The sequence below is a fragment of the Cervus canadensis genome, chromosome 7 (genome assembly GCF_019320065.1).
Source record: "Cervus canadensis isolate Bull #8, Minnesota chromosome 7, ASM1932006v1, whole genome shotgun sequence".
Lineage (NCBI taxonomy): Eukaryota > Metazoa > Chordata > Mammalia > Artiodactyla > Cervidae > Cervus > Cervus canadensis.
This window is the reverse complement of record NC_057392.1, coordinates 26,153,836-26,170,746: the sequence shown is the minus strand read 5'-3', so window position 1 is coordinate 26,170,746 and position 16,911 is coordinate 26,153,836. Positions and strand designations below refer to the sequence as shown.

General features: G+C 45.2%; 1 protein-coding gene across 1 annotated transcript; it reads left to right on the top strand.

Annotated features, from left to right (window-relative positions):
• Positions 1-4,480: 4,480 nt before the first annotated feature.
• On the top strand, positions 4,481-16,832 carry HLCS (holocarboxylase synthetase). Its single transcript, XM_043474704.1, has 6 exons — positions 4,481-4,608; positions 5,693-5,760; positions 7,234-7,394; positions 8,940-9,054; positions 11,239-11,452; positions 13,497-16,832. Exons 1-6 carry the CDS (start codon positions 4,496-4,498, stop codon positions 13,666-13,668), a joined length of 843 nt encoding a protein of 280 aa, XP_043330639.1. The 5' UTR covers positions 4,481-4,495; the 3' UTR covers positions 13,669-16,832.
• Positions 16,833-16,911: the final 79 nt, after the last annotated feature.

Genomic DNA, 16,911 nt, shown 5'->3' with positions numbered 1-16,911 from the left:
GGAGACGAGGAGCCCGTCACTCAATGTTAGTTCAAGTCAACACTGGGTTTTGAATCCGAATCTGTCCCATTTCCTGAGTCACCTCTGCCGTGACATTTCTCAAGTTCCCCAGGAACCTTTCCTTTCCCTCCAGGAGCAGTAACCCCTGGTCTCTGGATAACACTGTCCTCCTCTAGGACTGTTGGTCTCAGCTTTGCCCCCAAATGCCTACCTCTCTGTTCTGAAATTTCTGGTCCAGGGTCCAGCACCTTTCACCCTAGACCATCTCCCTGTGCATGGCAGAGCCCTACCACCCTCCTTGCTCCAGTATACGTGTTCTTGGGAGCAGAAAACACTACTCATTTTCTTTCCAAAAGCAATACTGTGCATTCTTGCATAGAAGGCAACTTTTTAAAAAACTGATTGTACTGTTAGAGTGAACTGTTTTTTAAAAAAATCCTTAAATTTTAGCTCTTAACTTTTTTTTTAAAAACAGTGATCCTCAGATATAATGGTTGGTGTTCCCAATGTACTACATTTGAAAAACCATTTTTTTTTTCCTGATGATGAAATGAATGCACTGCAAGTATAGAAACGGTGGAAAATGCGGACAAATATAATGAAACTAAAAACCATTTGGAATCTTAACTCCCAGAGATTACATAGAAGAGCACAATGAAGAAGCTAAAACCATGATATAATTCTATCTCCGCCTTCTGGAGGCAGCCACTGTTAATGGGTGTCCTGTATTTGTCTATGAATGCACATAGGAATACATAGCTTACATAGGTGGGATCATATCATGATGTTGTTTTTAATGCCTTTTTTGTTTTTTATTGTCAACAAAATAAAAATGTCCGTAACTAAATATCTATTTCATTTTAAGAGTTTGGGGACTTCCCTAGTGGTCCATTGGATAAAACTCCGTGCTTTCACTGCAGGGGGCATGAGTTCCCTGGTTGGCGCAGCCAAAAAGAGAGAGAGAAAGAAAGAAGATCCAAAATGAGCAATCCTTCCAATCATCAGAAAATATTTTGTATAACATATTGTGTGTGTGTATGTGTGTGTATCTTGTATTTTTTAAGAGGAAAAGTATAGAAGAATATACATTTCTAAGAAGGACTTCTTTGTATGACTTTTCTGCTTTGTACTTTCCTGTGTTTTTCCGTAACTACACTCGTAACTTAAAAGTAACCACAGCTAATATTTTGGTATATTTCCTAATAATTTTTAAAAGTGTATTTTAAAGCACCTGTGCAATCATGCTGCATATTGGAATTTCCACACTCTTTAAATCTTCTAATGGTGTTCAGCAGACATTTGCCTGTATCACTGATGGCTTTATGATATTTTTTCATGTTGCGGATACTATGATTTCTTTTCTTTCCTCTGTTGTGGACTGTTGGTACTGTTAATGATTTTTTTTACTGTGCAATGCTGTGATGAAATAGCTGTGTCCCTTAATTATTGTTTTCCTGTCTGAATACTCCATAGAATCCAATCTTAGGGATATAGTCACTGGGTGAGAAGATATAAAAATTTTAAGGCTTCCATTGCATATGAACAGACTGGTTTTAAGAATTTCTGCTCATTAGTTACAAATTAAATAAGGTCTTGTTCATTGGTTATAATAAAATGGATGCTACAGGTGACTGTTATTATCTTATTTTTAAAGCAGGTCTTTTACTCCTGTTTGTTGACGTATTTACAAATATTATGCATGTGTACTAAGTCACTTCAGTTGTGTGTGACTCTTTGCGACCCAGTGGACAGTAGCCCTCGGGGCTCCTCTGTCCGTGGGATCTCCAGGCAAGAATACTGGAGTGGGTTGCCAACAAATATTATATCTAAATATAAAAACCATGCTTCTTTCCCCCAAATTTTTCAAAATAATTTTCAAAGTAAATACAAGCAGTCATCAATGGATAAAGAAGTTGTGGGGGGTGTGTGTGTGTGTGTGTATAAAATGGAATGTTACTCAGCCATAAAAAGGAATGAATTTGAGTCGGTTCTACTGAGGTGGAATGAGAAAAACAAATGTCATATATTAACACACATATATGGAATCTAGAAAAATGGTATTGATGAACCTATTTGCAGGGCAGGAATAGAGACTGGGACACAGAGAAGAGACTTGTGGACACTGTGGGGAAGGAGAGGGTGGGAGGAACTGAGAAGGGAGCGTTGATATATATGTATACATTACCACATGGAAAACAGATGGCTCGTGGGAAGTTGCGTGTAATACAGGGAGCTCAGCCTGGTGCTCGGTGACAACTTAGGTGGGATGGGGTGGGAGGGAGGTTCAAGAGGGAGGGGACAGGTGTGTGCCTGTGGCTGATTCATGTTCTTGTATGGCAGAAACCAACAGCAACTGTAAAGCAATTATCCTCCAATTAAAAATAACTTTTTTAAAAAACAGATGAGCAGTCAACTTAAAGTTTAACAAATAAAATCTTCCTAATATAGCCACAATTTTTGTTTTGTCAAATCTCCCTCCCTCGCTTTTCTGTGAATTTTACAAAGTTGGGCTAAAAGTATATGTAGGTTTCATATCCTGTTTTTTAAAATTGAAAATTCTATTGCAAGCATTTCTTCTGTGTTGTTATGTAATCTTCATAATGATCATTTATGATGACTGCAGATTATTCCACCAGCCTCATTTCCCTAGTGAACTCTTATGTCTTTTTCCAAATTTTCACTTCTATAGCGCTGTGGTGAGTGTGGACTCTTTCTTTAGATTCAGTCCTCAGAGTGGATTGACTTGACTCCGAATGTAAACTTCTGTTCACTCAGAATTTTCACTAGCTAATACTGGTCTGTCTTCTCGGTTAGTTTTAATTATTGAAACTTAATTCCCACAGCCACGTGAGATTTAGGGTGCTCTGGTTGGCAGAGCATGCAGTGGGAGCTGCAATGTCCTTAGTAACAAGGCGGTCGGGGCCTGTGCTGGTTGCCAGGCGAGCCTTGGGGCTCTGCGTATTTCAGCCCAAAGCTGTTGTACACTCTCTAAGTTGTGTCCGACTCTTTGGTGACCCTGTGGAGGGTAACCACCGGGCTCTTCTGCCCATGGGATCTCCTAGGCAAGCATACTGGAGTGGGTTGCTATGTCCTTCTCCCGGGGATCTTCCTGCCCCGGGGATCAAACCTGCGTCTTCTGAGTTGGCAGGCGGATTCTCTACTGCTGAGCTAGAAGGGAAGTATGCCAAAACAGAGCAGTCTCCTCCCGTGTCCCGGTGGTACCAGTGCCTGCCCCTGGCTGCTGATCACAGGAACTGTTTGTTAAACAGCCTTTTCCAACAAAGAAAAAAACCACAGAGGTAGGGAGGTAGTTATGTAACCTCCTCCCCTCCCCTCTCCCCTTCCTTCGTTTTCTTCTATTTCCTTTTGTCAGAACGACATCAGCTCGGGTTAGAAATGCATTTAGGGTGTCTCCTTTCTGCTAAAGCAACCTAGTGACTCCACCTTCGGAGATGCAAATTTTCCATTTTGCCAAAGTTCATAAATGCTTCTTTGTGGACCGTGAGCCATGTGGTTTGGCCCCCAGAGCTGTCTGAGGTCGCACAAATAAACCTGGCGATCTTCACCTGGCTCAAACTAAGCATTACCCATCCCCCCCCACCCCCACTTCATTGTTTCCCTCCTCCCAGAATTTCCTCTTGGCCTTCAGCTTCCCAAGCTCAGTCTTCTCATCAATATGCCCTGTTCACCGCTGCCAAGCTTCCAGCAAGCTTAGTGCGTATGTTCCCTTCATCATTTTTCTTTGTTCTGGAAGCCTGTGTTTGGTTTTTGAACCTTCCCACCTCCCCACGCCTAATTCCACCATCACCGTGGCTGGCTCTAGACATGACGGTCTTCCATCTACCTGTTTATTTACAGAACATCCGAGATGGAAAGAGCCTTTGCAGTCTGCTCACATGTGCAAAATCACTGCTCCCCCCCCATCCCCTTTGCATAGAAAACTTCGTTAGGTGTTCCCCTCCTCCACCCCAGAACCCGGCAGCCTTCGGAGCCCAGATGAAGGTGGCTGGGTCTCTCTGCTGAGCCAGAGAAGACAATGTTATCTCCCCGCGTGGACAAAGCTTCCTTCTTCGAATTTTCCACGCAAGAAAAGGATGCTTTATTCTTGGAGCCCAGCGGCGTATAAGCAGAGCCGATCTCAATGGGTTATTCATGGTGTCCAAGAGAAATACCTCTGGAACTGTATTTCATGCAAGATGGAAGTGGGCTTGGCACCCAGACAAGGGGGCTGCCTGCTCTCTGGCAAGCCCTGTGCCTGTCGGCCCGGCCCGGCCCCTGTCCCGGGTGGCTGGGCTCTTCTCAGCCAGCCAAGGGCTCCCCCTCACCGTGCTGGGGCACCACGAGGCTCTGCCTGCCAGGGTCACAGAGGGGCGCTCTGGGTGTTTAGGCCTTTAAGGGTTTTCCTTCCCTCCCTGTGTCTAACGCTCCACTCCATTCCCCAAGCCCGACAGAGAGGAGGAAGCGCTTTCCGAGCGTGGTCCCTCTTAGCGCAGGGATGCTCTGGAGCCCACCCTCGGAAGAGTACCACGTCGCCGTCACCCCTGCCCTTGCTGCTCCCCTCAACCCCCAGAAAGTATTTCAGAGACATCCTGGCGGCTGCACCGACAGGTCTGATGTTTTACTTTGTTTAATAAGTCCTACTGAGAGCTAGGGGGCTTCCCAGGTAGCACTAGTGGCAAAGAACCCGCCGGCCAGTGCAAGACAGAAGTGACAACAGGTTCAATCCCTGGGTCGGGAAGATCCCCTAGAGAAGGGCACAGCTACCCACTCCAGTGCTCTTGCCTGGAGAATCCCAGGGACAGAGGAGCCTGGCGGGCTACAGTCCGTGGGGTCGCAAAGAGGCAGACAGGACTGAAGCGACTTAGCACGCACCGAGAGCTGTGCCTGCTCATTTGCTGGGAATGCAGAGGAAAACCTTCCCAGTGTGATTGAATACGTAGAATGGAGCTGGGGAGGAAATTCTCAGAGTGAGGGTTTTTGTGTTTTTTTCTCCCCCCTTTTCTTGGGGGGGGGGTTTATGTTGACTCTTTTGCTGGAGATACAGTGCACATTTCTACCCTTCCCCCAAAGGGAAGTTTGTATTCTTTTAAATAAAAACCATTTTAAAAGCAGAACTCAAGCCTAAAAGGATCCAAGGTTCTCCTGAGTTCTCAGAAGGTGTAGATTTATTTACTATAGTTAAAACATAATTAGTTCTCGGGGGATAGTGTGTCTTTTAAACGGCTTTATTGCCACCATATTAGTTTTCTGAATAATCAGAAACTTCTGTTATGATTATGTTCCAGTGTGCAGACAGAAACGCGCCGTAAGTAGAAACAAATGTCAGGAATTGCTAGTTGTCACTCGCAGAAGGGGACACCACCTCAGCGGGGGAGGGAGGAATTTGATAGGATATTCCGAAGAAATATAACCTAACAATGTCTTGAATAAACTGAATGATAGCTTGGGCAGGTACACGTGCCCCACCCCCCAGTCCACCTTTTTTTCTTAGTAAATGGTGTTTCCTGCATCCCTTTTCCATCATTCTCACTCCAGAAGCTGGGAACGGGCTCAGTATCCCTTGAAACCCGGAAGACGGCCCTTCCTTACTAACGCGTTCGCAAGTGAAAGCAAACAGCGTCCCCCACGTTGAGCCGCAGGTTCCCATGTCCTGTCCCAGTTCTGGCTGACCGGTCTTTCCCATCGTTTACAGGTTGATGTTTGAGATGCCGCAGGAAATGGGTTTAATAGCCATTGCAGTCCGCCAGACACAGGGCAAAGGTCAGTCATCTTTCATTACTGCTTCTGTTGTTTTTGTTTTCTAAAATCTGTGACTCTTGTGGCCAGAGAGCCAATTGATTGCATGTGCTGATCATCGAGATGACTGAAGTTAGAAGTTGTTTGTTTTCACGTTGCCCTAAAATGGAGGAAGAGGAAGGGAAATTGATTAGAAGACTGAACTCCAGTAGAATTCAAGTGTTCCCTCAAACCAAGATGTTTATTAAACCACTTGACATCCGCCTGTGATGGTTTTCACGTTCTTTTACCTACATCTTATAAATTCCTCTTCCTGACACATTCTAGGCGTTGCCGCATGTGAATAATAACTATGTTAGACAGACATTTTCCTGAAGGTTCTCGGGGAGGTGACTTCCGTGTCTAGACCAAGCGTCACATGGAAGGGTCTCTCATCTGCCAGCCCCCACCCTGGCTGGCATGGAGTTTGCATGGACGGGGCCCTCGATCGGTGCTCAGTGCATGTTCACAGAGTGATCGCCAAGGAGCAAAGGGCTGTCCAGCACTTCCACCCCCTGCTGACCTTCAAAGGCAGGAGCCCACACCCTTCCAGGATCCACCTGGGGTCCAGCCGCAAGCGGATTATTCCTTCTCAGGAGTCATACGTGGGCCACTGTCCCCTGCCTCTCCCCGCCCCCAGCAGGTACCAGGCAGACCCCCAACTTTTAACTCTCAGAGGCTCTTATGCCTTTCCCAGAAGAAGCAATGAAATGAGAAATCCACTGTTTCCACTTCTTTCTCCTGAGCATGTCTTTTGAACATAACTCAAAGAAAGAAAAAAAAAATTTTTTTATTCAAGGCTGTGGTGCTCAATAAGGTAGTTTGAAAAAAAAAGAGCCAGGGAAGAAATTACATTATACCTCTCATTTTGATTATTTTATTTCCTCAACAACTTTTTTAAGAAAAATAACTCAGAGTTAATATCAGGAATCATTTTTCAAATTCAGCTTCCTTTTAAAAAAAATAAATAACAGCCAGCTATAAGTCATATACCATCCAGTCCCCCCACTTAAAGTGTACAATTCTATGGTTTTTATGAGACCATCACAATTGGGATCACTTCTAAAAAAGTGGCCTCTCCTGGATCAGTGTAGGTTCGGTCCAGTTTCCCCACTGTCTCTGTTTCTGCCTGCATTGCCATATGGTGAGAATTAAACCAAGAGTGATGTTCAGACACTGTATAAGACTTTGAATCATCAAAGCATGGATGATATGAGGCAGAACATTATGCTAATTATCGGAAACTTGCTCAGCCACAGAGCTTCAGATTTTAAAGAGCTTCTCTATTGTTGAGTTAACCCCAGAATCTCCAAGCATTTTCATCAATCCCGGTTTGTTTCAGCTGGACAGATCCTCCGTTTGTGTTTGTGAGCCCTCCACATATTTCCCGGCATTATGTGCATCTTAGTCCGCTCACAGGGCAGGCTGGCCGGTTTCCTGACGTAGCTTGTGTTCCAGGGCGGGGAAAGAACGCTTGGCTGAGCCCCTTGGGATGCGCCCTTTCCACCCTGCTGGTCTGCATCCCAGTGAGATCCCCGCTGGGGCAGAGGATTCCGTTTGTCCAGCATCTGATGTCCCTGGCCGTCGTAGAAGCGGTGAGATCCATCCCCGGGTACCAGGTATGTGCAGCTCCTCACTGATACATCCCTGCCACGTATGCGCATCTCCGTTTAGGCGTGTTGGTAGCGTGTGTGTGTCTGAATGGTTGCTGTGCGCAGAGCCTCAGCCTGCTTTTTGTAAAACTGGCAGCAGAGAGCTGCTGGAGTTTTAAAAGCGCTGTCAGGATGATAGCTGCTTCAGGCCTGCTGGAATGTGTTCATTTCCCAGAATTTCCCTTCTGTGCTATTGAGAGATGTGTCCGATGTCCTAGTAAAGGCATGCCTTTCTTTTCCTTTTCTTTCTTTTTGATTGAAGCACATTGGACTGGATGAGTCTATTTATCTGTGGTGTTTTCTGGTGAAAAGGGGCCTAAACAAACCTCGGGCACCCAGTCTGTGTGCCTTAACTTCATAGTCATGGCAGGAGGTGGGTTCCAGGTGGCCCAGTTCAAGGCAGTGTCTGCTCTCAGGTCATTCCCTGGAGGGCACAGGCAGCCTTGCCCAGGCCATGTCCCTCCGGATGGAGAAGCAGTAGGCCACTGGACCGTTCTATTTCTGTTACCCAGGTTGACCGTTGGTACTTCATGGAGACTAATAAACTCAGTATCCTCTAATCAGTCAGTTCAGTTCAGTCGCTCAGTCGTGTCCGACTCTCTGCAACCCCATGGTCCGTAGCATGCCAGGCCTCCCTGTCCATCACCAACTCCTGGAGTTTACCCAAACTCATGCCCATTGAATCGGTGATGCCATCCAACCAGCTCATCCTGTCATCCCCTTCTCCTCCTGCTCTCAATCTTTCCCAGCATCAGGGTCTTTTCCAGTGAGTCAGCTCTTCACATCAGGTGGCCAAAGTATTGGAGTTTCAGCTTCAGCATCAGTCCTTCCAGTGAACACTCAGGATTGATCTCCGTTAGGATGGACTGGTTGGATCTCCTTGCAGTCCAAGGGACTCTCAAGAGTCTTCTCCAACACCACAGTTCAAAAGCATTAATTCTTCGGCACTCAGCTTTCTTTATAGTCCAGCTCTCACATCCATACATGATGTAATATGACTCAGTAAAATGAATTGCTCCTGTGTATCTCCATAGTGTTCTACTCAAGACATTTCTGCCTGACTCTGGTTAGTTCAGGACCATCCTTCACTCTGGAGCAGGAGCTCCTTAAGGAGAAAGAGCCCTGAGAGTATTCACCCCCACCTCTCCACCCTCCTCCCTAGGATATGATGGTCCCCTGTGCTGTGGTTATTGATCTTGGGATAATCAATTTAATTCCCAAGATGGGAGTCTTCAGAGTGTTTCTGATGATGGTACAAAGTGATGAGGGAGAGGAGACTGAAATTCCTGTGTTCTTTAGGTCTCCTTCCTCTAGTTCCATGGGGCACTTTAATACTCCAAGTATTGCTCCAAAGAGGTGATCGGCTGTCTGAAAAAGAAGAGAGCATGAGACTCCCTATTCTGTCCGTTTCTAGAATATTCTGCTCTTCTTTATGTTTTCTAAGTTGGACAACCTTTCCTGGTCCCTTTGTGTCTTGAGACTGCTTGATTAATACACAGATTTTCCTTTTAGGATATCAATTTGCGAGTGAAGTGGCCCAATGATATTTATTACAGTGACCTCATGAAGCTTGGTGGAGTTTTGGTTAACTCAACACTTATGGGAGAAACATTTTATATACTTATTGGTAAGTTTTTAAAGCCCTTACCCCCAGAATTTTTAGATTAATAGAAATAAAATGGCTCACACATGGCTCCATTGAGGGGAGTGGATTATCATTTGGGATTTCTTTTTCTTTGAGCTTTGACTTATAGAACACAGTATGTGTACAGAACAGGCCAGGTGGGTAGAAAGCCTTTCAGAAGGTTTAGCGTTTGTACCTCTGGCCATGGAAACCACCACATGGGTGTTTTATCAAACAGGCATTTTCTTACACCTCTCTACACTCCTGCTTCCTGTTGAATTAGAAATGATGAAAATATCCACTTCGTTACTTGGTAATAAGAAAAGGAAAGTTAGTTTCAAGGATAGGTGTCCTTGCATTCTTAATCTGACCTTCCCAGGCCATGGAAAAGTTGCCTTCTTTTTGACCTTCAGAAGACACTCCAGAATGGTCAGGGTGAGGTAAAGATTCCCCGTTTCACCTCAGCACATCCTCATCAGGCAAGGAGATGGATTTAGAAGCCATTCGAGAAGTTCCTAGGTGTCCCTGGTCATCCAAGCATCACCTTCTCCCTAATGCCCAGAGGAACTGGAGTGGGGTTCAGAAATCAGCAGTGGACAGAAAGCGTGTGATGGTGTGTGGGAAGTGCCAGCCAGAAAAGACACGGCGTGTGTTTCCAGCGCCGCTGCCAACTGGCAGTGTTATTCTAGGGAAGTTATTTCCTCCCCTCCAAGCTCTGTCTCCCATGTGTAAATGAGTAACTGGGCTGGATACAGAGGTTCCGAATGGGGACAAATGATGGCTTCAGGGAGCTGAGGAATTCTCTGTCAGTGAGGGGGAAACGAAACTTTTTTCTGAGAGAATCCGTAGCTTTTATGGACGTCTTAAGGCCGAGGGAGGTGGGCAGGGGGCACAGAGGGCATCTTTGGGGAAAGATTCAAAAAGTCACCATCAGTGGCACCTGCTGGTCCTTAGAAAGACACAGCCTAAGTTGACAGCAGTCCATGTGGCTCTTTTCCCAGGACCGTGCATTTTCTGGGTACAGGAGAGATTTTTCGGTGCTGTATATGCATAGTTGAATGCCTTATACCGGCACAGGTACTTCTGCTGTTGTGTATGTTGTCGATAAAAGCACAAACGAATGAACAACTGCAAATTCTTCCCTGCTTTTGTAGTTGTTTGTTTTTTCCCAGGTGTCATTTACATTGGTTTGTATTTTAGTAGCCAGTATATGTTTTAAAAATAATAATAATAATCTGGGGTCAGACAAGCCTTCCCTTCATACCGAAAACAGCTCAGAACATTTACCAAAAAGTACTGTTACTGTGAATGTCATTGTTCCATCTAAGACAAGTATTTGGGGAACTTTTCTTCTCAGAGGCCCTGGAAAAATGGTGGGCTCACTGCCTAGTTCTTGCAGTATTTCACTTCTTATTGAAGCCCTCTTTGAGGTTGATTCAGGGCCCTGCTGAAAATTGAGTCTCAGCTTTTCCAAAGAACCCCCTCAGCCCCACCCGACAGAGCACAGCGGTGTTAAGTAACGAAAGAGATAAGCCGGTAACTCTCTCCTGAAGCCTTGGTTTAGGGGCCTGTGAAAGAGCCACTGAACATGGGTTGGCCCTCTGCCAACAGTGTAACCCTAGCACCAAAGACTTGCAAGGATAAAGCATTAAAAGATGTGTTTGGGGTTATGCCATGATCGAGGTTGGAAGTCTCTGAATCCAGAGTTTACTCCTTAAGACCTGAATAAAATTCTTTATTTTCAAGCATGTGTTCTGTTATTCAAGTAGAAAAAGAAACAAGAGATTCTATTTTACATCGGGTTCAGCGCTGAGCTCCAATTCTTGGCTAGACCACAGGAGGTATCATTTCAGAAGCAACTCTGTTTTGTCCTGTTCATCCCTTTCTGCTCAGTTGAATCCAATGTGACTTGCTTTTTTTTTTTTTTCCCCCAACTAATGTGTAATACATTTGGAATGACTCTGATTTGATGAGGATAGTAAGGGAAGGATAAAAAAGGAAGATGGACTCCGAGATGTAAGTCCTTCTCTAACTACTGGCCAGAGACAAGGAAAAAACTCAAAATGAGGACAAGGAAGCAGCAAGTTGAGCATAAAAGCTGTAACTTTCTCTAGGTGGTCGAGAGAGACATGTGATGCCGTCAGTAGATTGAACTGCTCACCTTGTCAATCGTTTGTTTCCGTCTAGGCTGTGGATTTAACGTGACGAACAGCAACCCTACCATATGCATCAACGATCTCATCACAGAATACAATAAGGAACACGGGGCAGAGTTACAGCCCTTGAGAGCCGACTGTCTCATCGCCCGAATGGCGACCGTGCTGGAGAAGCTGATCGACACGTTTCAGGACCAGGGGCCCAATGGCATTCTTCCTCTCTACTATAAATACTGGGTACACAGGTCAGTGCTGGCTTGTCTGCATCCTCTTAAAATCCCTTTGCTAAGGCAGTAGTTTAACATCTTAAAGCGAGAAACTAAACCCGGGTCTGGGTAATACTCTTTGACTGATGGATAAACCTGGGGGATACCACCTTGAGCGAGTGAGCATCGCCAGGAATGGGGACCAGGGCAATCCCGTGCCTCCTGGGGGGATGCGCTGGGAAAGACACCACATCACTGAAGACTTTCCTTCCCCAATGTGTGTTTAAACCGAGTCTGATTGTGAGGCAACAGGCAGATCTTAAAACTGTGGAACATTCTCATTGTAACTATCATTTTCAAAGGGAGACCTCCCAGCCTCAGCCTTACCTGGGAACTTTGTTAGAAACACAAATTCTGTTTTTCTTCCCCCGTGTTCAAATTCCATTTTTCTCCTTTGCTGACTTCTGTTTCTTTTATTAAGATTTTTTTGTTTGGAGGATAATTGCTTTGCAGTGTTGTGTTGGTCCTTCCCATACGACATCCGTGTTGTGTGCACATCTGTGTATCCCACGGGTGTGCACGCGTCCCCTCCCTTGTGGGCCTCCCCCAACGCCCGCCCTTGGGTTGTCGCCCAGCACCGGGTTGTGTTGGTCGCCCCCATACGACATCCATGATGTCATACGACATCAGGTTGTCGCCCAGCACCGGGTTGTGTGCACACCTGTGTACTCCACGGGTGTGCATGCGTCCCCTCCCTCATGAGCCTCCCCCTACGCCTGCCCTCAGGTTGTCGCCCACACTGGGTTGTGTTGGTCCCCCCATACGACATCCGTGATGTCATACGACATCGGGTTGTCGCCCAGCAGCGGGTTGAGCACCGGGTTGAGCTCCGTGTTATACAGCAGTTTCCCACTAGCGGTCTATTTTGCATATGGTAATGTACATGTAGAAATGCAAATTCTTGACTCTGCCCCTGAGGCTGGGGCCCAGCACTCCTGTTTTACCAAAGGCTCCAGCAAGCTCTCAGGCACTTTAGTTTGAAAAGCATTGATGTTGACCAACAGGGGCCTCTACCTTTTAGCAATGTCAAGGTCTTAGAAACAAAGAGAAGGTGGGAGATTTTTGAGATTAAAGAAGACTCACGAGGCATGACAGCTGAATGCAATACGAGATTCATAATCAGATCCTGGAAGGGAGGGAGTACCCACAAAAGACATTAATGGGATGATGGGGACATCTGCACAGGGACAGATATTCAATAATGTATCAAGATCACATTTCTTGAGAGTGATAATGATATTCTGGATTTAAGAAGAAGATCATTCTTATTCTTATACATGCTGAAATATTTAAAGTGCCATGATGCCTACAATTTATTTTTAAATATCAGGGAACCCCCCCCCCACCCGCCACAAAACTGTGTGCACACACACACAGAGGAAAAATCGCAAATATGGAAAATGTTATCAATTAGTATAAGTGAAGAGGGCATATGAGGTTTGTTGTACTATGTTCCCCCTTTTCTGTAGGTCTGAAATTCTTCAAAATAAACATGGGGAGGTACAGATTCTATACTTTTAAAACTGTTAAGAAGGCTATAACTCAGTAGGTGCATTTGGAAAAATATTGAAAACAAGTAGAATTAGCATTCGTTTAACTTATAATCGATGCACCCCAACTTGATAAAAGTCCTCTTTGCAGAACAGCCAGAAAGAGGCCAATCTCATCTCAGCCAAAAAGCCTGGAGGGTCACAGTGTTTCTTTAAAGTGCTAGAGGGTGAAGGAAGTGGCGCAAAAAAATCCTCCCAGACATTCAGAATTAGGAGTGACCATGTTTGCAAGAGAAGCAATTCCTAACTCCCTGTTGGACTTGGTTATTCTGGTACTCACCAAGACCGTTCAGGCGGGACCAGCAAAAGGCAGCGCTCAGACCCAGATGCATTTTCACTTCGTGCAGCCCAGCCTCCTCTCTCCCACCAGCCCCGAGTCCTTTCCCATAACGGATGATTACTTAACTAATCGTCTCAAGCCGCTGCTGCTTCTCACGGCATCCCAGTGAACAAGGGCTGTTCTTCCTTTTCAGCGCTCAGCAAGTCCGCCTGGGAAGTGCCGAGGGACCAAAGGTGTGGATAGTTGGCCTGGATGACTCCGGGTTCCTTCTGGTCCACCAGGAAAATGGTGATGTGGTGACGGTGCATCCTGACGGTAACTCCTTTGACATGCTGAAAAACCTCATTGTCCCCAAACAGCGGTAGTCCCTGCTAGGGACTGACAGACAGACTGAAGGGCAGAAGCGAGGCGGGAGACTTCCCCTTGGATTTCTGCCGCCTGTCCTAGCCCGTGGAGCCGGAAGACTAAATCAGAGTTGTTGACGATTTTTTTTCTCCCTCCAATTAACCTGTTCATTCTTAAATTTTGTTCGGGGTAGAGGGCCGATCACTGGAAAGATTTAGTTCAGGTAAAGACCTGCCATAGATGTGAAATTCGTTCTCCCCTCTTGAAATTGGATGTGTTAATTGGCAAAAAAAAAAAAAAAAAAATGTTTTTACATGGAAACAGCAATGGAATAATTCACATTTTCCCAGTAGTGGAGATCTTTGTGCGTGCTCAGTCAAGTCCGACTCTTTGCAACCCCATGGACTGTAGCCCACCAGGCTCTTCTGTCCATGGGATTCTCCAGACAAGGATACTGGAGTGGGTTGCCATGCCCTCCTCCAGGGGATCTTCCCAGCCCAGGTATTGCCTCTCTTGCATCTCCTGCAGTGGCAGGTGGATTCTTTACCACTCGCCACCTGGGAAGCCCAGTGAAGATCTTTATCCCTAGACTATTAAAAAATTTTTTTAAAAAGCTTTTAGGCCCTGGTCATTGGTGAGTTAGGAGTATGGTAACACTGTTTACAAGAACCTAGGGAGGTGTTTTCCTATAGGAACATACACTGGTACTTAGTCATCATTTTTTGTTTGTTTGTTTATTTAGTGGAGAAAAGAGAAGGTAGATTTCTAAGCCTTATTCTCAGCCTGGTGGTTTGTGGTCCAATAGCAATGTCTACATGGCTACAGAGGCACCCCTAGCTGCTCTGGTTGTAATGACCTTGTAGAAGGAATCAGCTAATTACTTTGACATTAATTAATGAGCTTTCCTAAGTTTAAATTGACTGAATATTCTGCCGTGATGGGATCAAGTTCAAGATCCTTAAAGCATTGATTAGGTAATTGCTTGGACGTGAGGGTGGGAGATTTGGCTCCAACAGCTGGAGGTGAAGTCTCGCTCTCATACCACACGCAGAGGAGGATTTGGAGCTTTAGGCCAGCTTCGGGCTTGCTTTGAAATAGAGAGCACTCCTGCAGGACTGTGCAGTGCGCACAGTATAGACGTACAAGGCATTTCATTTGTGAGTCACAGTTTTTTGCCCCCTTTTCACATTGCCAAAAAAGAGTTATTGCTATTGTATACCGTCAGTTAAGAGCATGTGTGTGTGTGTGCGTGTGTGTGAGGTCTTAAAAGAAGATGTTCAAAATCTGATGCCCTATGAGTCTCCGTGAAAGAACAAAAGAAAGGAAGCCTTTTGATATGCATTTGCTATTTCCAGATGTATTCCATGCTTTTTTCCATGTAACTCCTATCTCCACTGAAGTTGAGACTCATACACATTACTTTTCAGCCTGAAGAGGCCACTTTTTGTCCGCTTTTCTCTCTTCCTGCCAATCCCAACTGAAATTAGTGGAAAGAAAAGCTGATGAGGCTCTCAGCTTTGAACAGAACCCCTTTATTGTGTCCTAGCACTGTCTTTCTCCAGCTTTACCCGGTCAGGCTAACTCCAGAAAGTTTGTGGTTTTCAGTATAAAAATCTATCTACCTTTAGCCAGGCACAGGCAACCCCACAGAAGGAAAAAAATAACATGTTTAGTCAAGTACACTAACCCAATATGTGTGTTTTGGAAATGTAACTTGAAAAGATTTCAGAAGTCATTTTTTGCAAATAAGGCTTCAACTAGAATTATTTTTCTTAACAAAACACTCTCTCCTAAATGCCCAAGTCTAAATAAAAGTTTGAAGTCCACAGCACCCCAAATTTACCAAATGGACTCACCCTGGAGAGGGCATCTGCAAAATATCATTAAGAAGAAAGTTCTCAGGCTAATGTTGCAAGTTTGACTTCTCAAACTCTAATATAAGGCACGCCATCTCTCAGAGCTGCCATCGTTAACTTTTTGCATTTCTTTGGGGGGTTATTTAATGAAAAACATGCTATGATTTGTTTTAAGCTGAAGTCCTACTCTAGACAGTCTGCTTTAGGGAAAAAATAATGTTATCATTTAATTTCCTTCTGGTAAATTAAAACTAATGAAGTGTGGCCATGTCACAGCAGATGGAGATGCTCTGGGCGTATCGCTTTGCCCCTGTGCTTTCAAGACTGTTCTTATTTCTTACTTGTGCCGACACCCAGTTGTCTTGAGGGAGGCGAATAGACTTGGAGCAGATGCTGCGTTTTGCATAAACCTGACTTTGCCTCAGATGAACCAAAGACTTTTGAAATTCTGCTTCCTATAGAACAGCAGAATAAAGCTATTTTGCTTACCGCTGTTAGCATTAGGAAAACTTGCTACACCGCACTCATCAACTTGGGTGCAGTTTATGCACCCAGTGATCTAGGATCTCAAGGAGCTTTAAAGTCTTAACGAGAAACTTTGCGTTTTCCTCTTAAACTTTAAAACACAGCACCTAAACTCAGGATTGGCATGTGCTTTGGGGATATTTAAATTGTGCCCTTGTGTAGAGGCTGCGCATTGAGCATCTACCAGGTTACGTGAAAGGCAGGAAGGACATCAACCCCTTGGGGCTGGTAGCAAATTTCAGAGGAACTCTAAAATAGGACCCAGCAATGGCTGGGCTTCCTGTGCCCCCCTCCCCCGCCCCCACAGCATTCCTTGGCACTGGTCATCCTGGCAGCATGTACAGTGCTGGGGCACAGTTGGAAGGATTTGTGTCCCCCAGGGGCTCTCTGCTACAGCACGGTGACTGCCTGATGTGGGAGCATGTCGAAGGAGGGGTGGGTCCACAGGCCCACACGTGGGGTACCACGCACCTCCAACCCTACCCCACCCCCACCACCTCCACACACAGGGAAGACTATGTGGGCACCCCTCACCCTCGAATCTGGGAACCAGGAGAGAAGCCAGCCTCAGCTGACCGTTTCAGAATGCATAAAGGAGATGTTTTAGGCTTACATTCTGTAGATCTGTTTGGTCTTAATGGACAAAGAATGGAGAAACCGGTATTCCTAACTACTATGCATATTTGAAATAAAGCATTAAACCTCTGCATTTTTAGTTTTTCAAAGACTCATCTCTGAAACGTAATTACTTTAAACCGATGCCTATAAAAAGCAAGTCTACCAAAATAAACTTTGAGACTTTCTCTGTAGTTTCCGCTTATTTTTTATTTTTACCATGTTTCATATGTCAAAATAAACAATTCCTTTTGGTTACAATATTTT